The 27,137-nt window shown below is 38.3% G+C and overlaps 1 protein-coding gene across 1 annotated transcript in view; it reads right to left on the reverse strand.

Moving 5' to 3' along the window:
* The window catches only part of cntn3b (contactin 3b), a 43,051-nt gene extending 16,168 nt beyond the window's left edge, over nt 1-26,883 (reverse strand). The window contains exons 1-9 of the mRNA XM_079461371.1: nt 26,870-26,883; nt 20,714-20,850; nt 18,116-18,251; nt 13,353-13,528; nt 8,966-9,061; nt 5,781-5,984; nt 4,845-4,947; nt 3,208-3,392; nt 678-814 (exon numbers count right to left, since the gene is read on the reverse strand). Of these exons, the coding sequence (XP_079317497.1) occupies nt 678-814; nt 3,208-3,392; nt 4,845-4,947; nt 5,781-5,984; nt 8,966-9,061; nt 13,353-13,528; nt 18,116-18,251; nt 20,714-20,768 (1,092 nt within the window). The 5' untranslated portion in view covers nt 20,769-20,850; nt 26,870-26,883. The remainder of the gene's footprint in view (nt 1-677; nt 815-3,207; nt 3,393-4,844; nt 4,948-5,780; nt 5,985-8,965; nt 9,062-13,352; nt 13,529-18,115; nt 18,252-20,713; nt 20,851-26,869) is intronic.
* Between the last annotated feature and the right edge of the window lie 254 nt (nt 26,884-27,137).

The raw sequence follows: 27,137 nt of genomic DNA on the forward strand, positions 1-27,137 counted from the left end.
AGGCTCTCACAAGTCTTTCAATACACAAACTATCCACAGCCCGGGGGTGCTTGCACACCTTTAGTTGTAATACCGCCGCACTCAAAAATTGCTATAAACGTGCTAAAAAAGAGTTTAGAAGAGAGTGAAGGTTATTAGAGAGGAAAAGTAAAACGCTGACCCAACGCTTCACTGAACAGAAAAGAAATGTTGCCGCGAAATACTAATGGGCAGTTCATTTGGCACGGGCACCCAGTCGGAAAAGCGTGCGAGACAGGTAGAGAGGTGTTCAGCTGATGGTTCTGCTTATGCTATGGTGGACATTAAGATTATCTGCTTTTCTTAAGGGCTGAATTCAGCACAAAGAGTTACAAGCAAAGATTGACATGATGTGGGATGGAAGGTTGGGGTGGAGGTAGTAGCTCGCTCTATCTTAATGCAGGTCACATCTAATGGAGTCTCTCTAAAGCCTTTTTACTACACCGATGGCATGGGAGCCTCTCTTTAACAGTTGTTGTCTCTGATCTCATTCAAGGCTGATAAAACTCATTTTGGTCTTACTGTTTTCAAGCAATGCCGTTTTAATCTCATGCATGACAGTTTTCGCCGGTCTCTGGCAGGCTGTTTGTGTGTTGACCTTGAACTCAAAGCAGATAATGTTTCGGTCTCATTAGGTTCCTGCTGTAGCCTTGAGGTACCTCAGACATGAGAGTCTCTCCATTCTTCAGCCAGCTGTAGGAGGGTTTTGGTTTTCCATTGGCTTTGCACTCCCAAAGCAGATTCTCCTCAATGGACAATGCCATGTCCGTCATCGCCTGCAGCCAATGAGGTGTCGCTGAGGAAACGGATGCAGAAGTATGTCATATTAAACAAAGGATGATAGACAGATTCAAGAATACTCATAAATTGAATGTTGCAATTGAATTTCAAAACCACTCACATTACCCAAGGCTAATGAATACAATTGTGGCGACAGACGAAATTAAAGGAACAGCACGCCATTCTATCATCATTCACTCACTGAATGATATCTTTTTATTCTAATTCTGTACGGAGATGCTTGTTAGAATGCTCTGGTAATTTTTTCCATAGAGTTAAATAGAATAGGGCTGTCTAGTGCCAAACTTGACAAAGAAGCACCATAAAAGTAGTCCAAGACTCATATGTTCTGAAGCTGTATGACAGCTTTAGCGATCCACTGCAGTTTTCAACTCATTCGTGTGACGTACATTCAAATATCCCTAAAGATGAATGACAGCAGGTTCTACATCAACTACGTACATCAACATCAAGCCATTCATTAGACGCTGTCCCGCGTGCACAATACCGACCAATGTGTCATGATTAAAACGAATGAATGAATTCAGGATGCACAGACAATATTGGTGGAAACATCAACTACATCAAACCTGGCTATATGCACTCAAAAAAATAAGTTGTTGGGTTAACTTAATTTTATTATGACACCTATCTACACACAATTGAATTTGTTTATCTGAACTTAAACTAGTTTTATTGTACAGACAAGTAAATCTTAAGTTCATCAACAATTCATTTGTGTCAGGCCAATTAAATGTGAATGCTATCTTTATTTATACCACATGTTATATATAATAAATAATGTAATGTAATGTAATATATTATTTATATACCAAATGTAATGTATGGTGCTAGCAGGGACCACCAGAGGGTTTACTGCATTTGCAGAGGATTTACTTACGGAATCACCCAACCAAAGTAAAACATTTACCCTTCACCACTATGGTAACCCCAAACAGTCACAGACAACAGAAAATCTTCTGAATTTTAACATTACAGAACAGTAAACCCTAACAAGTCTCCTTATCTGCCCCAAAACACAAATAAAATAGCACGATTTTAAAATCTAAAGCCAGCCATAAGAGCAAAGCATGCTGGGAACTCAATCCGCTGTGCAGTTTCAGTTAGTCAATGAAAATGATTAATGTTGTCCCAACACAAATCGGACAGTTCATCACGATACAATATCGATTTTCTCCACCAGTGATGCAATATTCGACCTCGATATTATACCTCGAAAATTTCAGCGATTTGATTACGATTCATTTATCAATATTTTGATATTACTTGCCTAGTTTACAGAAGCAGTTACATTTTAATAGCTCACAAATGAAACCAACATATATCAAATGAACGTTATTCAACAAACGAACAAAAAATACACTTACACATAGGTAACGTGAGGAATGAATACGTGTACAGTGTCAAAGGTCCCTCCTGTATACTGTATATTTTATGTGTGGCATGGATGCCTCATATTGTCAGAAATTGAAACGATGCCTCGAATGTACAGTATATCTCTGTACTGTTACACCCCCAATATTGTTATCGTTCAAGTTATCTTCATAGTGCACAGGCAACCCACCACTAATGCACCATTTGACAAAAATGTGTCCGCCTCGCATCCAATTGGCCACACACCCACTCGCTAGTCAGAAAAATGTTGACAAGATGCTTGCCGCTCAGACAAAAACAAAGAATAGCCGACCCATTTCACGAGAGCCAAATGAATATGAATTTAACCAATGAAGTGAGACACACGGTGAATATGTCAATTCTATCACACTCAGGGCACATGTTCGGTTCCATGCTACAAATCCTCTGACCTCCTTCCTAAAAGCTTATTATCCTGTTGCCTGGCAGACCCTCCAGGGCCTGTGTACCGAATCTTGAGTTCAATTAACAAAATCACATAATTGCACAGAATAAATCCTCAGAATCCTTTAATGCAAACACTATTCGAGTGTTTTTCACATTGCTGCCTTTTGCAAATCAAAGAGCGAAACAGAAAATACTACTCTGACATGGCGAACTTTAAAATTACTCTACAAAACATCATTTTTGCTTTATATTGTGTCGCATTTGTACAATTATTACAGTTAGGTAAGCTTTAAAAGGTCTCTTAATTTAACACACTTGAGTGGGTTTAATGTTTTATAAAGGGTAAAAACTGTATTAAATTATGAATATGACAATGGTGGTTGTTTTAGAAATCGTTCGCTAAAAGTTAAGCATAACCTTTCATAGAATGTCACCCTGACCTTCCAGACATTGGTGCGATTAACATGTGATCACGTAAATGATCAAATGTCACGACTCCCTAGGACACACCAGTCATAGGATGTTTGTTGAAAGGAGTGGAAATGAAAGGAGTATTCAATTAAAATTCAATAAAAACAAACAACCTACCATGGAAGGACACACGACCCCGTGCCGCATTCTTGCCCCGACTGTTTTCTGCTATACACTCATACGTCCCAGTGTCCTCCTGCTGAAAATTTGGAATCTCCAGAATGGCGTTGGAATTCTTTAGTTTGACTTTGCTTGGGAACGGAGCATCGCTGGTTTTTCTCCAGCTGACCTTAGGAACTGGACTGCAAAACCACAAAACTATCATCAAAAGACGAATCTCCTTGGAAACACACTTTCCTATCCAATAAAAATCCATCTGTGACACATTTCAAAGCTAAATTCCAGAGTTGTAGCTAAAGGAAACATTTGGCTAGAGTAAAAGATATCAATTTCCCTCCACTTCTTTATAGCTGCACCCTATTAAGGAAATGTGAGTGTGAATAGATCCGATTCATGTTTGGATCTGGGGTGATGTGCTTCTTGTATAATCTGAAAAGCTATCATCTCCAGCTCTTTGAAAATCTGTTTTTTGCCTCTTTCTAAGCGACGAGCCTTCTGCCCTGCTTCCAGCTCCATTTCCACACTATTTAAGGAGTAAATCTTTTGGGTCATTGCTCTCTGCAAAGCAGGACATTATAGTCAAAAGCCTTCGCTAAAAATCCTCCATGACAGACGGTACACCGCAGCAAGAGCGAACCTGAAGTTCTGAGCGCAATTTATGTGTATTAATATACCATGTTATAACTAAGTGAGGATGAACTATTATGCAAAAAACAATATACTACAATTATTTACATACATCATTAATACAATACATCAGAGAGATTCACCCAAAAGTGAAAATTTTGTCATCATTTACCCTACCTCTTGTGATTTCAAACCTGTATTTCTTTCTTCTGCAGAATCAAAAATATATTTTGATATTTTGAAGAACGCTGGTAATAAGATAACATTAACACCTACTGACTTCTGTTATGTGGACACAAAACCACCAAGACATTTCTCAAAATATCTTCTTTCGTGGTGCACAGTAGAAAGAGTCACATATAGATTTTGAGTGACATGAGGGTTTATAAATAATGACATAATTTGTCTAGCTATATTTTTGATAGCATATCTCTTTAAATGTTGGAACAAAACGATAGAAAAACCTTTTCACAGTTAACCGTAATGAACAGTGAAAAAAAGATATAGATCCTGTCAAACTCATATAATTACTAAGATTGCATATACAATTTATTTGATCACTTTTCAGTTTCCTCTATGAATGTTTTTGAACAACCGTGTAGTAAAGAAAACATCTGTCATAACTTGAGTCATCGATCAACATTTACTCAATAAAAACAACTCTATGTGGTGACAGGTTTGTTGAAAATTCAATGCATTTAGAAACTAAAGCAGAAATAGGAACCAGAATTAAGAACAATATCCAACGTTTCCTTACATTTTGTGACAGGTGCAGTTTTACAGAGACTGACTCTGAATCTTATGCACAGTGACAGCTACTGTCTCTCACTTATAAAAAGAGAACTGACAACAAGATCATTTCACATTGACACGAAAATAAATCTACCGTTAATAAAATAATTCAAACCCCAGTTTCATGATAGACTGGTAAGAAAGAATAATAATAAGTAATTTGTCTCAACTGGGAGGTGTTGCAAGTCATTTTTACCTGCCTGCATCAAACTTACTTTCCCAAAGCAAAGCATTCCAGCTTCAGTGTCGATCCTTTAGCAGCTGGGATGGTGTCTGGAAAATGAAGCTCTATTTTGGGCTCGTACTCTCCCATTGCTCCTACCGTGGGCAGACAATACACAGATGCAACCAGCTTCGTCATCTATGATTTATGATATACACGCTTTGTAGTCCAGAACACAAACGAAACAACAAATGGTGAAATACAAAGACCTGTCAATAAACGGTGGAGCTGAAAAAAACAGACACATTATTAAAGATTTATGGAAGACATAATAAAAACAGGATCCATCTCAAATGGAAATGTGCACTCTTTTGAGGCGCTGTCAGGGGTATAGGTTACCATTTTTTAAAAGAGGCTATTTTGGCTTCCAACAGAATGGCATTAAAACCATCCGTGACATTTGCGAATAAAGACCTCTTATAAAAATGCCACTTGCTCCTTTGACCCATAAGAGTTATTCTCCTATATGGGTCTTTAACGTAAAGGTGAAGTAATTTTTACAGTGTAGCTAAAGATGCTTCTGCTGCTTAAACTGGTAAAGTAAGTACATTAGTATTGGAAAATTAATTCCCCATCAGCGTTTTTTTTTTAAGTTGCCAGCCAGCACCAGCGTTTTTTGTCCTTTTCACAAAATGTTATTTTTCTTTGAATATATGAACACATATGAAAAGAGCATCTGCTTTGTGGGTACTTTAAAAAGAATCCAACAAAAAGCTTAAAAATTGTCAAAGACTTCTAAATTGGATTCAGAATCTTTATATAAACAGAGTATTTGCATCTTGGGCCTCCAAAGAGAACAAAGATTGCCAAAAATGTACATCACTGCCAGGGAAGCGTCACAAAAATGGCGGAAGAATCTGTCATTCTCTGGAAGAGACATAAGTATACAGTATGCGTGTCAAACTTGACGACTGAATGCCACTCTTACCATCATTTCTCAGCACTAAAGGCGTCGGTGAACTAAAGACTCTTTCCCTTGTAATTGTGTTGTTGACCACACAGGTGTAATTCCCCACGTCCGACGGTTCCACTTTAGCGATGTACAAATTCCCCGTCTCTTGGGATACAAAGCGCCGGCTGTCCTGCTGGACGAAGTTAGGGTACTCGTTGAAGACCCAGGTGAAGGTTAGCTCTAGAGAAGACATCACAAACAGACCATTATCTCCGGACACTTATGCTTATGCTTTTAAAAAGGTGTTGAGTCACTTTGTTCAGTAAACTGTGACCTCAAACTGCAAGCGAGGGTGATGTGTCCGTGTAACACCACTCTCATCCCCTGGGGCTGACCTCCTTAGGTTAGGTACGGCTTACTAACACAGCATCTCTTTCTTTGAGAGGCGGCAGGAAAGAGAGCGAAACAAACTAGATTAAAGTGCCTCGCTGGAGCTCTTATGACACATGCCCTGTCGGCTCACCGTAGCTGGAAACGAGGGCTTCTCCGCTAGCGTCATTCATGCCTGGCTACCCCTTACTGAAAAGGGCTGAACCAGGGACAACCAAAGGCTCTGCCATTGTGCATTAGCCTGTCATCCGTAGTAAACAGGGTGGGGGGCCAGTCAGGATAAAAGAAAAAAACATGCTTGTGCAGATGATGCAACTGCAGATGTGGGGTGTTTTCAGAGGCCGGGTGTTCAGTCCAAAAGCTTTGGGAACACTGTGGCAGGCCAGTTGCCCACCAAAAGTGCAAAGAGATTGGATGGGAATTTCAGAATCAGGGTTTGGTTTGCTTAAAAACAAAAAATCCCAAGAGAGAAAGTTACATTTGAAATTATGTTTCCAAAAACTGGCACACATAACTAAAAAAGGGATGATTTCTTGTTGCCCATATTGATATCTACATTTTTATGAGGATGTCTAACAATTGTGCTCTTCACAGAAGCAAAATGAGCCAATCATTTTTTCCAACACGGCAGGGTGCATGCCATACCCCGTCACTTGTGATACGCAACACACTTGCTATCCATGACGTTTTCACAAAGTGAAGAGCACTAAAAATTCTGAACAAAAAGCCCACAGCTTGAAAATAATCCTGGACAAGATCAAAGTTATTAGGACATGTCTGGCTCTGAATGCTTGAGACGGGTACCACTCATTCAAAAAATGATGTATTTGCAACAAAAGAAGATTTGATGAGCAGGGCGTCATTCAATTCTTTCTGAAAACGCAAAGATTCAAATGTACTCTGAAATTTTACAGCATTCAACAGACTAAAGCAAGAGTGGCTGTGAAAGTCATGATTGTCTGAAACCTTTTAGACAGGCATGGTACAACACAGACAGGTACTTGTCAATTTTTTCCAGAGCCCTCATTAGCCAATCCAAATAAACCAATAGTGTCACAGAAATAATGTAGATCATGGGTGGTTTGACATCACGACATTTTGATCTGACAGATTTATAATGAGCGACAGAGAAATATTGCTTTTCAAAAAGTTTGATCACCTACTTTCGATTTTGCAACATAGAGCTTATTCAGCATTGCCCTGGGAAAAATAATACGGCTTGATGCTTCCAATATTACAAGTGTAAAACAATATACCATAGCTTCCTGCATAATGACAAAACAGGTTGGTAATAATAACCAATTTGTGTTCGAGTCAGCAATAGGAATACACATCTACATCATGGTTGGTTTTGATATCATGTCAATTGGATCAAGCAAAAAACTTGCTTTTCAAAAGGCTGAACATCTGCTATCTACTATACAACAAAGAGCATATTCAGCATCGCCGTGGGAAAAACGTAGCTTAGACGGTTCAAATATTACACGTGTCAAAAATATAGCTTCCACTATGATGATAAAAATAAATTGGTTATTGTTACCAACCTGTTTTGAGTTCAGCAAACTAAACAGACACAGTGGCTGGTTTGACATGATAGCTTGATCTAGCAAAAAAACTTCAAACGTGGAGCGAGAAATTTCCTTTTCAAAAGGTTTGATCCACAATTAGAACATAATGAGTATTGCCCTAGGAAATAAAAAGTACTTTTAAATATGACCAGCGTTAAACAATAAAGTTCTCTTCAATACGATAAAACAGGTTGGTAATAATCGCAAATTTGTCATTGGAGTTCAATATTTAAAAAGATAAAAAACAACTTTATACTTAAAGTAATGTGCAGCATTAGCTCTTTTTCTAAAACTTTTTATAGTAAAAAACAAAAAACACAACCACTTCAAAATTGGCTTTGAAATGTGCAAAGCTTAGCATTCTCTTCTGAATCCGCAACGATAAACAATTGATTACCTCTGCCGAGCAGAAAATACAGTCTTCTAAAAACGTATTTCCCACTAATTGGGTTGAGATTTCAGCTGCTTATTTTATTTGCATCTAGATTCCGGTCTGATTGAAAAGAAAGTGATTCAAATGAGAACGCAAATTGAAGCCAAACAAATAAAGACTGGATCTGCAATCCATAGTAAATGAGTTCTTTAGAAGCTCTGTAGCTAACCGGTATGCTCACACAGAGTAAAACGACCATTAGCTATTCAGAAACATGTTTGCGCACAACAAACTGTAATGATTACATTTCTCGCTTTTTAAGCACTTTTGATTTATTTATGTCTTTGTAGTCAGTGACCCCACCGGAAGCACGTTTTCAATTGCTGGTGACATAAAGGCCAAACGCATGGGTATCATTGTACGAAGTGTTTCTCTTCTGGGTTCTCTAATTAAACTAATGCTTAATTACAGATTTATCTCAGCAAACTATAACTGCCAGCCTATGAAAAGAATTCACAACTAATTTCAGACATCTCATTTGTCGCAGTAATTGTTGCGACCTCTAATTGATATTGATGTCTCTTGCTGCATCACTCCTGTTTGCACTTGGAGTCTAATGACTTCTGTCCAATTATGGCTGGTTGAGTTATCGCCTCGGTTTTGAGCTTGAATAGGCTGCAAGTCCATATGTGGCAGCGACATCAATGACCTTCAATATGCCATGATTTTGCATTGACGCCACTTCTGGTTCCAGCAGTGTGAACATGCCTCAACAAAACCCAACATTTGCAGAAAACTATTTTCGCTTCTTCTGTACCAATGAAAGATATTACAAAAACAAAGATATTATGTTATTTAAGGCAACACAATACAGCACATCACAGACTTACCTCCAGAATGCAAAGGCGTGCCACATAACAAAACGACACCTTGACCTTCCCTCACATTCACAGCACTTCTCGTCTGCGTTTTGAAGTTTTCCAGATCTGTAAAAGATGAATGCATATATGTTAATATTTTAGACCTGTTGTTGCACCTGCTGACACATACCTTAATCAAATTATGGGAAAGAGAAGCAATCTTCTCTATTCAAAGCGTTTTAAAAAGAAGCTGTGCATTCTGATGAAACTGAAAATATTTCACCCTAGCGGTAAGGTCGTGAATTACAACCAATGGCTCACTCCACTCCTCCCCTTCAAAGCACTACGGCAGCTGACGTTTGCTTTTTGCCGAAGGAGATATCATATTTACGAAATGCGCTCTGTAGAGCAGTTTGTCCTTTTAGGGCCACTGTAGAAACAACATGGCAAATTTCCATGTTGGTGGTGTTTGTAGATAGAAAAAGCTCATTCTAAGATAATAAAAACGTAACGCTTCATTATGTGGGGTCTTTATATACCTCATAGACATATGTATATTATATTGCATTTATGTCAACAGATCCTCCAACAATTACACACAACACCTTTAAAGAGCATGAAACTGACTTGCCATATCAAACCAACGTGATTCTTTTTAACACTTTCTTTTTCTTCAAACGGCACCCTTTGTTGTGACATGCAAACACTCTCATTAAAAAACAGCACTTTATATAATAGCAACACACATAGAGACTTGATGTTTGTTGTAATCACTTAACCACTTGAGTCACTCGATTCTTGAGAAAGCAAAAACTGAGGAAAAGCAAATCAACGATGTAAAAAACAACTGCGGGGCGTTTAACAATGCAGTCAACGGAGGTGTAGACAACATTATGGAATATAAGAACGGGATGCTCACATCATCTCCACCTACAATAGCGGCACGCTGCATCATTACCGCACAAACACTAATATCCCAGTAGCCTCCCTGTCAATACGTGTCAAAATAATCCATCAAATTAACAGCAAAAAAGAAAGTTGGCGGCCAAGTCGTCTTCCAATCGTGATTAAAACCTTCTTCTTGCTCTGTGACAAAGAAATTGGGTTTTAAAGTTGGCAACTGGTCAGCCCTTAAGCAAACAGCCAAGAGTCATGGCCTCTAACACAAAGTCAATGTGACCGATAAGACAAATTGCAGAGGCGAGAAAAACCCCCCTGAAAAACAAAAGAAGAAAACATCAGGATTAGGGAGAGGTGCTTAAGAACAGTGGGAAAGATAAATGAGCCATCCCTGATGACCGAAAAAGAAGTCCCACACCGCAGAGACACACTAAGCCATAGAGGAAGTTGAGAGAGCGGGACTTGCCCGGCTCGCTGTAACAGGATGAATGTCTCTGTGCTGGAGAGCCAATGCCTCTGATTAATGGTCTCTTGTGTTCAAATCTATAAGGCTCGACTCACGTGAAGGATGCAGACCACGGGGCAGGCCAGACATCTTCACAGTGAAGTGCGTTGTTTCTTAAATGAAAGACATTAATATCAGTCTGGATGGTGAGTTGGAAGAGCCGAGGGTCATAAAACCTGTATGGTTTTATTTGCATAACTCTTTGCCATGCACATACTGTAATTACACAGAGTTGTCAGAGTCTTACAGATTTATCCTGTATTGTAGACACAGAGTTTTGTTTATTTATTGGAGTGGCTACTGCACTCACTCCTGAAAAATTAAGGTAATGAGGAGGACATTTACATTCAGTAAACAAACTGTGCGGAGAGCCAGACTGAACAAAGAAGTTGTTAATGACGTACTTAAAAAATCGTTTGAGATGTGGGCTTCACATCTCGAAGTGCAGGTAACAGCACAGAAAGATGATGCTTCAGCTAATGGGATAGGTTATCCCAAAAAAAAATATCTTCATTTACTCACACTAATGTCGTTGCAAATTTGGCTCTATTTCTTTAATACAAAAGAAGATGTTTTGAAGAACCTTGGTAACCAATCATAGTTTAAACCACATGTGGGGGCATTCATTTGAATCTCTATTAACAACATACAATTTCAGGTTACATTCATACGTATCTCCACACGGTTTGTCAAAACTTAATTTGACGTGAAGCTTAATTTTGAAATAAAATTCATCATAAACTTGCCATCTTGAATCTTGAGAAATGCGCTGGGTTTATCCATCAATAAAACAATGTAGCACTTGGCTTTTCATATAACGTCAATATCTTCCAAGAACACTTTTAGTCAAACCAAGCTCAAAATTAGAGGATTTTCGTTTTATTCTGCCCTCGCAAAAGTATTGCGTTATGCTCACCCGATTTAATGAACAATATCCTATTCTGCCACACCACACTTGAAATTGTCTCATTTCATCTTGAGCTCACATCTCCCTCCTGCTGTTTTCGTCGGGGGTATATCACAGGGGGTGATGACATACCGATGCACAATTGAAACATTTATAAGGAACACCTCATCACAAAATTGTTTATATCCATTGCTATGCTTGGCACTGCCCAAACATCTGTAACTTGGCTTTGAATTCCTGGACATTTTCATCGACCAGAACCCGAGGGGTCTGTTAGGTCACAGATCCGCTCTGCTGCCGTTGCACCCTTGAGAAAGGTGCATGAACCAATCTTGCCCCAGGAAAGGATTACCCCAAAATACAGTCAATGGAAAACCACTGTGCCATAAATCTCCAAATGACAAACGTGTTTTTTTTTGGATTGCGAACCCAACACCATTCAGTCAGTTTACTGTCAAGGCAGCTGTCAGCGGATAATAAATGAAGGAATGCTGTTAGCGGACTGGAAAAGAATCAAACATGCATCCAGCTCTTGCACATTGACATTATGAAACCAAGCAGCATTATCGGCCTATTAAAACGATGATTCCCCTTTGACTCGCAAATGATCAATAAGGGAAATAAATGTCAAGAGGCGTCCTATTAAGCAATCCCCTGAACTGAGATTCATGATCCCACCCAAGTTACAGCGTGCCTCCTAGTGGAAATGTAGGATGCTCTCTTTATTCCAGCGGTTGGATCAATAGATTGTGGAGAGCCTTTGCTCTCGGACAAAAAGAGGCGTGTTTTCATCTCAGAAGATCCGTCTCCTTTCATTGAGTAGAGCTGTTTCGAACATCTGATTTCTCTTAGCCAGCCCAAGGATGGCGTTTCAAATCATCTGTGCGGCAGCCAGGTGTCTAGATTGTTATTCACATACAGTACAAGGTGGTTTACTTTGTGGAACAGACGGCACAGCAATTAATACGCGGAGCACAAAGACGCTGTTGAAGCCATCAACCTGATGACTAATACGAATGACTGATGGAGTTTGAAGTCGATAAAATGGTGTTTCGCACTGTGAAATTGTTGCATTTGACAGCTCTTTTGATGGGTTTCATCTGCAATTTCAATCTGAATATCAAACATCAATGCAGGAGCTTTTACAATATTTAGCCATGACCACACCACAAGTGTATAAATTATACAACATAATGTCATGATTCTCGTGGTGAGACACGGAGAGAGGACCCAGGTGCAGACAGCGGGTAAGGGGTTAACATATTTTAATAATAAATTATAAAACATAGACCCACGTGGGGGTAACAGAACAAAACAGGGATACAATAACATGACAGGACTAAAACTAACTACACTTAAACAAGACTTAAATTAACTTTTGACATGAACTACAAATAACTAAACTGACAAGACATGAACCCACCAACCAAATCACAATGAACCAGCACAAGACAGAAGACACAAGGGCATTAAGTAAGGGCGCAAATCAAGAGGGAAACAGGTGTAGGGCATTAATCAATAACGAGGGTAACGAGAGGATGGGAACAAAGACGAGACTAGAGAGAGTGTCTGTAAGACCATAATAATTGCCTCTCTCCACATTAAACATGAGGTTCTGTCATGATCCTGCCACTACACTAAGAGAAACATAACATGATGCAGCAGAATCATGACACATAATGGCCATAAATTGATTATATTAGGTTGTAAACAAATGACTTATTTGTAGTTGTCTGCATATAATAAGATAAGGTGTGTAAGATAAAACTATTAATGATTTATGCAAATTACGCTTAAATGAAATCAAAATAAACTCAGGTGGGCACTTCATCTGCAACTTTTGGTCTCATTGGGTCACATGACCAGTTATTTCAACACGAGACACATGATGAACCGATTAGATCACCAATTAGATGAAAGGTTATTGATGTGTTGCCAAATTTGAATTAATTGATTGATTCATATACATTTTACACACACAAGTGTTAATCCAAAGAAACGAAGTGTTAATCCAAAATAATTAATTAAAGAAATTGACTTTTGGGGTGAATTATTCTTTTAACATTTCACACAGCAGCGTTGACATAAATCAGCATATAACTCACATGCAAATTGTAGTGTGGCTTTCTGGCTGAGAACGGTTCCCCGGGCATTGAAGGCAGCGCACTGGTAGATGCCAGTGTCTTGGTCTCGATCCAGGCCAGTAATGATCAGGTTACCTCCAGACAGGCGACGCCTCTCGTCACCACGAAGATCAATGAGCGTTCCGTTTAGAGACCATCTGGAGAGACGCAAACACAATCAGGACTGTGGTCTCCAGAGAAGCTAACTCACCAACACTCATCACATGCATCGATCTGATTAAGCCAGCTTCATTATACAGCCAGATTCAGCAACGAAACAAAGCTTGCTGCTGACATTTGTTTTTTTTCTTTGTTCTTCTGCGGTTCAGTCTGACTAATAACTGATGAAAACAAGCAAAACAATAGTCAAGAATTCTAGTATCTGATTGTTTAAAGACCTCAAAATGTGGCTAGTTGGTTAATGGGTAGGTTGGATTTACTACACTATAGTTATGATTTTTATGTCTTATACTTTTAAGTTATGTTTATCTAAATTTAACTATGACCATGGCCCCACAAGGTTTGCTAAGGGCCCCTAGACATCTAGGATCGGCACTGTGTACACATTCCCTTCCGGTCGACTTTCCATTTTCCCTGGGCCCGTTAAAACCGAAAACGTAAACAAAGCGTGTTTGTCTGTGCCCACGGTAAGGTTAAAAAATCCACATCATTGACATAAGCAATACCGAGGCGGCGCAGCTTCGCATATCGGTAGTGCAGCAGAAGAGTCAGGGTCGGGAATCGAAACAGTTTCAGTTTTGTTTTGCTCCGTTTCTCACGAGAATTTAAAGTGACAGCGCGTAAATGAAGGAGAACTGGGACACTACGTAGCAAAACGTCTAATGTGTCAAGTTAACATATAAGCATAGTTTATTTATAAGGTAATTTAATGATATAATTTAGAGTCTACCACACAGCTAGAGTATATTAGAGTTTACTTTAGCATATTTATGTAAAAAAATAAATAATTGTCACTTACTGCATTCTACCATAGGTCCACCCTGCTGTCCAAATATTGGTTTTACCAGCTGTGTACCAGCATGTTCACTAGAATATATAATGATACCTATACGGAGACTCAGAAAAGATGAAAACCATCAACTATAGTTTAAAAGATTATTTACTTTCTTTGCAAATAATTCCCTTTGTAGTTTTTAAAGGAAACATTTTACCTCGGTCTGAATCACAGTGGTAGTTTAGGAAACTGAATTCCGTCAATAATTGGTGCATGAATGATCATTTATAAAAGCTTGACGAAGAATTGTAAACAATCCCGTCTCCAAGGAGCCCCTTTACAGGTATCAAAAAGGCTTAGTGATGACGGGGAGCCACAATATTTTCAGATAATGAGTAGCAAGCCTAAGGCTCCTGGTAGTTTTCAAACGGCCAAGGTTTTTCTGACACTTTTAGTGGGCAATTACTTCCCTCTCGCATCATACTGAGACTCACTATTTCCATCCACGCTACTGTCATTATGATCTTCATTATTGTCAGAACCACCACAATCACCATCATCATAATTGTCAGAGACGTCATTTATAGCATCACGATCAAAAACCTCCATCCTTTATTTTATCAGGCTACATTAACAGAATGCCCACAGGCGCAACCTACACCTGCTCATTAGGACAGTAACTCGAAAAGAAAAAAACAACAGTGTGACTTTATTCCAATTATCTTTCCAAAAGAACGGTTCGAAAAGATGAATCTCTGTACTTAGAAAGCAACCCGCGTTCTTGTAGATCACACCGAAGCCGAATTAATGAGAGCAGACACCAGCGCACCTCCGACTTTCTCTGTAATCGCTGCATTTTAACCAGCTCCTCCTAACACACCCGTCTCTGATGTCTGTCTGCTCTGCGGACCAGGGTTCAAATCCTCACATTCTCGCGAGGACACCTGACAGGTTACAAATCTTGTCAGGTTAAATGTAGATCGGGAAGATGCAATCTAAAGTTCATTGGGGTTTTTTCAAACATTTGAAGTGTGAGAACTTGGAGAACTTGAAGTGGTTGAAACAGAACTTTACTTTAGGGGCTATGCAGAACTGCAGAACCACGTCAATGCAACATAACTCGGCTTTAACATCCCTTTCTCAAGACCAAAGAGAACAAACACAAACCACAAAATACAGGAATAGTGGTTAATCTTATGAGACTTGTGAAGAACATGTCTGGGTCATTTATCACTAACCTCCAAATAAAACGCATACAGTTTATTAAAACGAATACTACTGTAAGAGTATTGAGAAATAGTTATTTATATTTATTTTTATAGTATATTTACATTTATATTGTTTGAACTTTTACATGTACACATTTTACTGTGGTACTGCTTAAGAGTGACTATGAACTTGTTTTCGTTGCAGTATTTGATGTCTGAAAAATACAGAGCATCTTTTCTGTTATTTTGACCGGTTTATCCAGTTTTCATATTCTGCCAATACTACCAATATTTTTATTTGAACTGTGGGAGAAATATTGTTAGTTGTTCACAGAATAAAACTAAAATGATATTTTTACCTAAGCACATACCTATAAATAGTAAATTGAGAAACTGAAAAGAATTTCCCAAATAGTCTCTATTTTCCAGGGCTGTATATGCATAATAATGTGAAACCCCAGTAAAACTATAATCTGTATCACTTTGTTGTCCTGATTTTTATTGATGCTGCATTATTTATTTAACAAAAATGTTTTGATTTTATACTAATGAGAATACATTTTATCCACATTACCGTGATGAGACGTTTTAGGGAAAGTGTGCTTAATTGTCCAAAATACCTCATTTTCATTAGCCGATTTTTTGGGGGGATGAAAACACGCCCCCAAAACATTTCTTCATGAGATCTCGCTAATGGTTCATAAAGCTGTATTATGGTGTCTATAAACCTGACTCTATTACTGTAAAAGATACAGAAAGCCATATTTCTCTGGTGAGAGAAAAGCAAAAGGCAGCCAAGTTCTCTCCTCTGACTCAGCTGTGAGTTACTTTACTGTGGAATCTGAAACCAAGACGCAAAGTAGCCTGCCATGTTGTGTTCTCAAAGTTAACACTGGTCTCTCCAGACTCTCAAATACCACCAGATTCAGCTGGAACTTTGTCAATTTCCATTATTGTTTTACTTGAATTGGCTATACCTTTCAACACTAACTGCCTGCACTGTTCCTTTGCTAACACACCTGAAATGACTCGCTGTGCTAGACCTCACCTTTTGAGCTAATACTGTTAGAGATGTCTTATCACACGTCTTTCTTTTTTAACCCAAGCAAGGATCTTTAAAACGTCACCAGTCTTATCAGTGTCTGGATGTATAGTGGTGAGGTGTATTGACGGACGGGGGCGAGTCAGGGTTGAACACACAAAGAGAAAGTGACCCCAGAATCACTAGCTGCAGATTACTTCTAGGTGGTCTTTAAAGCCAGTCAATACACTGTTTCCCGGTAAACCGTTTTCTGTTTTTTAATGGGAAAAAAGTATTATAAATGTGAGATTTTTAAAACAATCACACGGTCTGTAGCTTTGTAAAAACCATGGCCTTGACAGTCTAAAATTAAATATACACAACACTTGTGTTGAATGAATTGAATAGAGTGCTGTGTATTTTTGCTTTGACAGAGTTTAAAATGGCTATTTTGCATGTTGCTGAATATATGCATAAGTTACCCTGTACCTTTCCAACAGGAAAGTTTATGGTTGCATTTCTGCATAAATAAGCGAAGAGCTGGGTCAAAAGTCAAACTCATTTGACTTTGGAGACTATCAGTTTATAGTTTGTGCAAAAGTTAAATTAGAATAGTTTAGCCAAAAATATAATTGTCCGTCATTATTCGTCACCACAGAACAAAAAAAGCAATATTCACTAAAGTCCTATTTTTCTCATTTTGTATTAAGGAAAAAAAACAACGTAGAAACACACAAATTTGGAATTTGGGGGTAACTATCCCTTTAAATGCTCTTCTTGCAAATGTGCATTGATACTTTCCTACGTTTAATCTAGGCCTGCGTCTTCGACAGAGATACTCTAAAGGGAGATGTAAGCATTTAAATGGAATGTCACTCGCAAGGTTATTGCTTCCCTCCCTTGTGCTTGCCTGAGCATTTACATGTTGCTGACCCTAGCTTGGAAACACAATATACCACAGAGCTAGAGCACGCTGCTATTTCAAGACCAGACGCCCCACGAGGGAGTACGTGGGACAGTGTCTTAGAATCTCAAGCACAAATTAGTCATTTAGACCCCTCCCATTTTCAAGGCCAATTTTGTCTTTACAGCATATTACTCTCTCAAAAAGATGAATTTGAAAAGCTAATTTCTAAAGCGCTCGCTGGCAAGTGCAGACAGCAAGAAATAATGAGTCCGTAACTTCCTCTGCCATGTTTACCAAAGTAGGCTGAATTGTCAATTTTGTTTTTCTTTTAGATCAGTCTTCACAGGATGCAAAATCGTTGACACCAGTGAAACTCTGGAAAGCAGATGGAAAATGGGTCACAGTTTAAGATGGCACTGTAATAGTCTGCTGGCGATACAGCAGTTTACTAGTTTTCTGTAATGGTTAACTAGACGGACAAATAAATTGCCTCTCACCTGGAAAATCAATAGCAATCAGTTCCATTACTTTTCAAGTTGAATCCCAAGGGGAAAATGCTGCCGATATGCCAAAACCAGCAGCTTAAATGGTTTGTAACGGCAATAAATGGGTGCATGAATTGCTCACGGAGCGCTAGATCAGGGTCATTCTTACCTGTGTTGAGGAGACGGGACGCCAGATGCCTCACAGGTTAAAACCGCCTCTTGTTCAGTAGAATGGATGGGAAGTATCAGGTTCTCTGGCTCGGTTTTCCAGCTTGGACCGAAAAACTCGCCATCTTCTGCTTGAGCTGATGAGACATTTTTAGTTCCACTTAGAAAAAATAACAGACTCCGGTGGCCAACTTCTTTCCATTATTGCATTACAAGCTCCTCACAGGGTTGGATGCATCCACTCAATGTACATTAAAGATTCTAAGGATGCATTGATTTAGGCAAATACCAATAGCCAATAATTGTTTTTCGGAAAACAGATGCGGTCCACTAATTTGATTGGATGACAAGCATACGGGGGAGTGCTCTTTCTATACAGTATAATGTTTCTCTCACATCACTTTGCTTGTGTGTTCACTATGTAGAGTTCAAAATCTTTTCTCATTTTTGGAACAAAACTAAACAATAAAGCTGACATGCTTCATCTAAACCGCTCAATATAGCATATTTATGAGCCTAAAGTAGCATTCAAATATTTTTATGGAATAAATCGTATTATGAGATAAGGAGCATCAAAGAAATCATAGCCATAAAAATGACAAAATAGGTAATGTGCGTTGAGACATCTAGATATGGCTTGTTGACTGAATAGGATATGTAAAGTTGACATGAATGAAGATAAATCTCTTATTTTATCTAATAAATGTAATATAATTTATTATTATTTGTTTATTTTGTGCATTTTTGCCATGTCACACCATGGGACACATGGACAGTATATTTGTCAACCTATATTTTAAGATATAATACACATCTTTCATTTATAATGATACCGAAATGAATGATTTGACTGACAACAGACATTTATGTTTTAATGACATGGCCAATCTTTGACAAGGTTAACTTTAAAGGTACCAATGCTATATTTTCACAGAATGTCCTTTACAGTACATCACGTACAGTATTTAGGGTAGTTTTATACATAAAATAATAAATCACAAAAATGACTCTCACAGTCGCAGTTAAGCTTGAAATCTGGCTAATGTTTTCATTAAATGCATTCGGTTGTGTTTTAACTAAAACATGTCAAAGTGATTAAAAAACGCTCCAAATTCAGGAGATTCAGCAAAAGATAATATAGTACATAGAAAAGATGCATTTCTTATCTGGATTAGTGGATTACTGTAATATTTAAAATAAGACATAAATGTTCCAATATTAACCTCTACAGATCAAACATATCTTTCCACAGCTAATAACTGCATTTTACTATATTTGCACTAGAAAGACTAAAGAACGCATGTACAGTAAACACGATTATTCACATCTTTTGCATTCCTTACACAAGACATCTAGTCCCTATTGTTGAGTGTTATGTAATGTCTAAATAGATGCCAGAGACTCTCAGCCATTAATTCCTCTGTATTAATTAACATGACTAAGTAACACTCCGCAGCCACCTTTATAAAACATCCAGTGAATTCAGCAAGCATGCTTAAACAAGCATCTTATGTGAACTCATGTTTCAGCTACTATTGTTAAAATATCAAAGCATAACTACAGTTGTCCGTGAAATAATAGGTATTTGATGTATGTACCGATTGTAATTGTTCAGTGTTCTCGATTTCTTGAATACAAGACGAAGAGGAAATAATTTAGTCTATATTTTCCAAACAATAACATCTGTTCCTTCATTAATCAAACCTTCTGTTGCAGTAACTGAACTCCTGTCATCAAAGAACCAAAATAAGTTGATGAAAAAAGATGCCTTTGAATTCCGGGTTTCATTTGTAATCTGTTGGGTCCAGAGAGGCAGAGAGAGGAAGTGACTGCTGCAGAGATGCAGACGTGCCTCCATTCCAAGGATCCCGATAATCATCTTTGACTAACACAGTATTAGGCCACGATCTCACTACAGCCTTCGGGGAGTACGGATGTAAACGCAAATAGGAGGACTGGATGAAGGGAGGTAATAAAAAACTGCCTTGCAAATCAATTAAAAACTCCCATCTGCCTAAAAGATAATAATTAAAAGTTGTTTTGGGGAATGGATTTCTGAGGAAAATGTAAGTGACCACACATGATTATAACGCTAGGGTGTTTTGGGTGTTTGCCAGAGCATATGTATGTGGTTGCTATGGTGTTTGGGTGGGTGCTAGGTTTATTTTGGACTGTTTTGGATCACATATATGATCTTTTAGAATAAACTGATTCTTCACAATTTGCGTAGTAAAACTGTATTGGATGATTTTAAAGTTTAGGGATGTACATTTTGTATAATTCACTTTCTAGACAAAATGAGTGACATGACAAAAGAATACAAGATCTGAAAATAAAACGATAAGCACTTTGGTCAACTATGCCTTCTCAATGTAATTTTTTTTCTCGTAACAAGACCAACTTGTGATTTAAGTTAAAATGATAAAACTTTCCTCTTAAATAGGATACATTTTCTCCACAGGATTGAATTAATCCAAAATTTAAGATTATAATTTAATATGCTCTTTCAAATGCCATAAATGTGACAGTCTATTACATATATACAAAAACAACATGCAAAACATTCAGTCTGAATGAATTCAGCAGCACAATAATTTACCTGCTAGGCAGCCAATGATTGATAGCACCACAAGTCGTTTCCATAGTAACGTCATCTTTAGTTGCCAAGGGCAAGTATGACTCTCATCCAATTGCTTGTGAATGGAATGATTTTCCCTTGAATGCGAGACGTATAATCTGTGGGGAAAGTAATTACAGAAATAATTAAAATGAGACATTTTGGTCCAAATCTGACAGACGCTTCGCTTTTATAGACTGATCTGACGGATTAGACCCCTCTTGAAATGATCACCTTAGCTGCGGGGATAAATGTTGTTGGAACAAAGGTGGAAATGTGACAGAAATCAATGGGATTGCTATTTCTGAACTAAAAAGAATCTAACAACATGTATGCAAATGTAAACAGTCAAGTGAAATCCAAACCAGCATATTTATACAGTGTTTTTTCACTTTCCTATTAGTAAACTTTTGAAGATTAAAGCGGTCTAGATTATGCACTACATGCGAAACCAAAGAAACAAACAGAAACCTGCAACATCAAAGAAATCGGGGGTTGGAATTTGTTGACCTCAAAAGCTACTTTCTCTTGACTATTAATAGGAGCTAGCAGCCAACCTAAATACTGTTAGCTTCAAACTAGCGCTACTTTCAGTAATACATAGGATTCCACCTACATATACTGTTTAGGCTAAATCACATCCTTGGATGCTCTGCGTGGGGTTGATTCCGACAGAATAATTTCCCAAACAAAATAATTACACAGGAGAACTGGATAATATCTCCATTATTTCTTCTACAACAGGCACATCAACTGAATAGCAAATGGAGACGTTTGCAATTTCTAATCAGATTCTTCCAAGACAAAATGTTCTGTCTACAGTACTTTGTACATGTATCAGCTGTACGTGCTAACCGTTGTCTCCTATAATTCTATTATTATCATAATTTTAAAGGTTCACTGTATGAAATTTAGCGGCATCTGCAGGCAACAACTTCACTGATCATTTTTCGTTGTGATTACCTCAGTTTTATGTATATGTAGCAGAAAAATGTGTCATACTTACTGTATATACAATCTATCTTTTCTCTTTTCCAAGATCTAGTGGGCTGCCTAGAGAGACAGCATTTTACGGCATAATAGACACTTTCCTGACACGAAGGTTGTTCCAACTAAATAAGCAACCTAAAGAAACTTTTTTCTTTAGGAGGCAGCTGTAGGCAGCAGGCAGTGAGCCAGCTCACTACATTTTGCCCACATAGCCCACATTAAGATGATCTGTTTGGTGTATTATCAGGAAAGTGTTTGCACAATAGCCGGTGTTTCACTTTTTCACTCATTGCTTCACTTGAGAAAATGAATGAACTTCATGAAAATGAAGGGATGATTCATACGTAGGTCCTTATCCGCTATCTTGTGAACTTCTGCATCAAAAGGCTTTTGTTCTATTTTTAATACTCGTAAAACTTATCTTGACTGGCATGCACTTTGGGATTTTAACCGCATTTCACGAGGAGATTCCACCAGCGAGCACTGAAGACATGTCTTTGCTTGCTTTATTTCCCTTTGAAAATCCCAAACTGTCACTGTTCCAGCTCTCTAGCCTGAGGCCATATCATTTATTTTATATTTATTTTTCCATTCTATCTGCAGTTAGTCAGTCTTCACTGAGCACATAATGAATTGTCGCGGAGATCGTAACAACATCGACCCTGAGGTTTAAAATCATTTGTGTACACACAGTTCGGAACAGCTTATCTTTTACCACGCTGGCCCTTTAAATGGAAAAATGAAAAGTCATATAATTTAGAGGAAGGGCAATCTGATGTCATTTTCTTATAACTGCATGATCTCCAAAGAAACTTGTTTTCTGCTGTATTCTTATGTAGATAACTGTTGGGCGACCGGTTGTAATTGTAGAAATAGGGGGTCTCTGGGTGGATTTGCTTGGTGTCTTTTGAGGTTCGTGGACGTATTACGCCTCAGGGAAAGTCTGTCAGATTTGATTTCACAGCTCGGCTTGTGACACTGAATGGGGGAACCGTGGCCACAGTTCACCAAACGCTACAGTCATTGTTGTTTTCAATTATGACCTGCGCATGCAACCTCATGTGCCAAAAAGATCTTGGCTTTTTTTATCTTTCAACGAGAGGCATGAGTACTAGATTGTGCTGGCAAATTTTATGAGGCACCTCTGTATTAGTGATATGCAATGTAAAGCATCTAATGCTTCTATTTTCCTAGTAAATGAGAAGCCTTTTTGGTTAGCACGACATTGTTTTGTAAATATAATTGATGGGAGAGTTTGTCAAAGGCGTCTGTTTCTCCCAAAAGCCCAGTGTAATTGCAAAGGATCTGGTGGGCCTGGGGGCTCATTTCAAACGTGTAAAAACACACTGAGGGCATGCACAACCATCCACATGTGATTACAACGTGAACATGGCAAGGGGGCGTAGTGCCCGTGAATATAACGCATTACATGCCAACATCCCACTCGCTGATGATGAAAACTGCATTTCCAGCCAATCATCCAGTAATACTTCCTCTCAAAGCTGCTTAGGCAATAGATCTTAGATTTGTGCTTTAACTGTAAATCTAACATTGATAACATTATTAAGTGACAATGAATTTGACAAGTAAAATGTGTTCCTGTGTCTCCATCTGTCTTGATCCTGGAACAACCAATCAGATTTTAAGGTTAGGTTTAGAGCTGCAATTCTTAACTGGTGGATAGTAACCCAAATCAGAGCAGATCTGCAACACATGAATTACCTTTTTATGAAACAATAAAGTATTCAAAATGGGTCCTGAATACAAATAATAGCAACTAAACATATTTCTGTGCATATTTAAAAAAAAATGTATTTTGTTGTTGACATTGAAAGTCAATCATTTAGTTGGAATAAATCTGTTCAATCATCCTTATTCTGCTGTTTATGCATTTACAACATTTAAATTGTACCTCGTCTTAAGTTTGCTTGTTGGGCTCCTGCAGTTCAAATAATTATTTGGTTTAAAGTTTAAATGCTTTAGATTTTTGTTGTTTTGTACTGTGTTGAGTTTACACTTGATCATAAAATCTGGATTCTGATGCAAAACCGGAACCACAGATTTTGCATTAGGGTGAGTCTGAGCCTGAGGGTTGGTTCTGGAACCACATTCTTATGAACCTATCATTTATCTCTGAATTTAGAGGAAATTTGAGGTTATGAATAGAGTTCTGAATATGTTTGTTTGACAAGAACGAAAACCAACAACTGATGCTGATTCTGGCTGATTCCTTCTCTTGGTCACCCCCTTACAGACAGACTAAAGTTGCGGGTAATGTGGCCTGTCCATACTAAATGGCTGGGTGGTGGGCATGTAACTGAATTGTTGCTAGTTCAATTCCCACAAGAACACATCCTTAAACCATCACTATTTTAGTCTTGATCAATGCAGTCAACCGTGTCAAACTCCAGGCAGATTGCACACATTACATGTTTCGTAGGTCACTTTGGATAAATGTGTCAGTGACTACTAACTCTACAGCTCTGAATTGTCTCACACGCTGTTTATAAGCGTTACTGTACATCACACTGTATATGAGTTGCTTGGTGTTAAATGTTGGGATTGGGAGTTGGTTTCACACCACTGCTATAAATCATCCGTCATTGTGTGAAGCTGATGTATATTATGTGTTTGAGCAAACGATGATAAATCATGTTCCAGGCTTGACCATCAGACCGTTAAATTCAAGTGAGAAGAGAACTGTGATGATGCTAGATGCCACGAATAGTCAGACACGTCCGTGTAAGAGAATTGTGTCATTCTTTGTTGACAACAGTACTATTTTATGAACTAATAATATGTAAAGGAAAAGATTATGTTTAATACATTGAATACATTTTGGTCTGGTCATCAAGTTACATGATGTCCTCTGAAGACTTGGAATGTAGCTCATTAATCATAAAGGGGTGCTTACATGGTGCTTTTTGGTCCAGTTTGGATCCTGACCCATGTGTTATGTCATTGTCATGACCCATGTCATTGTACAGAGAGAATATACATCATTGTATAGAGGTTTTAATACTCATAAAGATCCTTGGGTTGAGTGCAAGTGGTCAACAATGAATTAATAGAGACACAAAAATATCTACAGTGTTCGACCAAAGCACAAATCTGCTCTCTTCCATCACAGTAGATATTCTGCTTCAGCATTCGAGAAAAGGAGCACAAAGCGGCACAACATGGAACAACATTCCTAGACACGCATTCTCTCTTTCGCTGTCTATTGAATGCAGAAGTGTGTTTCACAGAAATGTTGCGGAACCAGAGGAGTAGCTGAAGTGCACTTAACAAAGAGGAAGATGTCACAATTCAACCATTGCAGCACATTCTTGCCTTAAGCCTCGACAGCCAGAGATGGACAAAAAAACAAAAATAAGACAAAGGAAATACAGACAAAAACTAAAGTTTACAAAACAGGCCGTAGGTACCACAATGAAGCGAGGTGGATATTAAGAGTGACAGGGTTGGAAAAATTCCCTATTATATAAGCTAACAATGCATTCATCCACCCTTATTTTTACATTTATTTTTACATAAACTTTATGCAGCACAATGAGAGATGTAAATAGTCCCAGAGGAAGCCAGGCAGTGCCATGGAGAGGTTCAACTCACCGTTGTTTCTCAATGTTCTCACCTCTAATTTGGCTGTGCTTGTTAGCAACAAAATGAGATGAGCCATGCATCCATAAATAAACATGAACACACGAGAGAAGGATCCCGTTGCTATTTGAATAGCAGATGTGGGGTGGATAGATCCGGATGTGCTTCTTATTCTATCTCTATCTCCCTCCGCACCTCATTCCCGCTCTCTCTCCTGCAACAGATACTGTAATGGCATCAAAGTTTCGAGAGCTAAATCACACCTTTGAGAGATTATAAACCAAGCTAGAGAGGCAGTGTTGGCTGATGACTATATTGATCTTGTTTGGAGGTTTACTTAAGAAGACACTAGCTCACGTCAGATAACGAAAGATAATCAATGTATGTGTGATATGTTCATTGAATAATTTTTGATCAATAATTTTGGACAATGCAGGAGCAGATTTCCATTTTCTATAGGTACGTCCGTTATAGCAATTCATCGATTTAAACAAACAGCAATCACACAAAGCAATATCTGGTTTACTATAGCAGGTAAATGTATGTTTCCGTTTACTGAATAAATATTTCTGACTTTATTATTTCTTCCTTATTTTCAGACCACGAAAACCCAAATTCCCATTCCCAGGTATTTCCAGGCTTTCCATAGCTTCTGTGAACTGATATTCAAAATTATTTTTGTGTCATTTCATTTCGTCCCATTTTCTTTCCGTCCCATACCTTCCATACAGTAGGAGATAATGGAATATGTATATACTAAGGCTAAGGGGATTTTTGCAACGGATGACTTAACACCACTAATGGAGATGAAGACACACAGCAGCTCACAGTCAATTCAGACCCTCATTCAGATGGAATACTAAGTTATCTGCAGAAAGAGATTTGTGCCCCCTGCATGCAATTGTACTCTATTGACGACTGAGATCAGGGTGCAACTCGGCAAATAAATCACACATACACCATTACCACAACCGCGTCTAAAGCTCCTAAAAGGGGGTCTACACAGTAGCCTACACATTTCCCCCCTGAATCAAGCAAGAAGGAGGGCACCAGAATAGAAGAGCCGTCGTTTTTAAAAGTTTAACTGCTTCTAACTTGACGCGCCGTCATGAAAACGCAATGCTGGAGACGCCATGGCAAATAACGTCCGTGACACATGTGTATAGACAGACTGTTAAGAAAAACAGCACGTAAGAAACAACAGAATGCGTCTTGTGTGAACGCCCCCCTTTCAACGGACATCCAAACAGCGTGTATTAGCCTATCCGTGCGTTGCATAAGAGTAGAAAACCATTGGGGACGTGGACTGATTTTTATGCGTAAACTAAAAAATCTATTGTAATAGCTTTGTCCAGTATTTCAGCCTTTTGTTTTATGCTTAGTCGTAGGCTATATTAGCGAAATGCAGAATTTATAATGATAGTGAATTTAATAATTTAATACTAATGCAAAAATTACAATGACGCTAATGCAACTTGCAGAAAATTAATACGCGTGCAGGTTCAACTTATATTATAAATATGTAACTGTTACAGTGTATCAACTCACCGTGATGCGATGCTCTTCACTGTATTCCCACTTAAAATAAGAAAAGACGTGGGATTTTACTCCATATTCAGTGATAGGATAAACCTCAGCACATATACCCCCCTAGTTTCGTCGGCAACATCTTTCCAATATCGGCCACTCACTTTAAGTAATAAATAAATGCCCCTCGAAAGGACGAGTGTGTGAAAATGAGGCTTATTCCCTCACGGTGCGCGGAGATGTTCCGCGTATTCCTGAAAGAGCCCGACGATTACTTCACGAATCACAG

The sequence above is a fragment of the Barbatula barbatula genome (genome assembly GCF_947034865.1).
Source record: "Barbatula barbatula genome assembly, chromosome: 7".
NCBI classification, from domain to species: domain Eukaryota; kingdom Metazoa; phylum Chordata; class Actinopteri; order Cypriniformes; family Nemacheilidae; genus Barbatula; species Barbatula barbatula.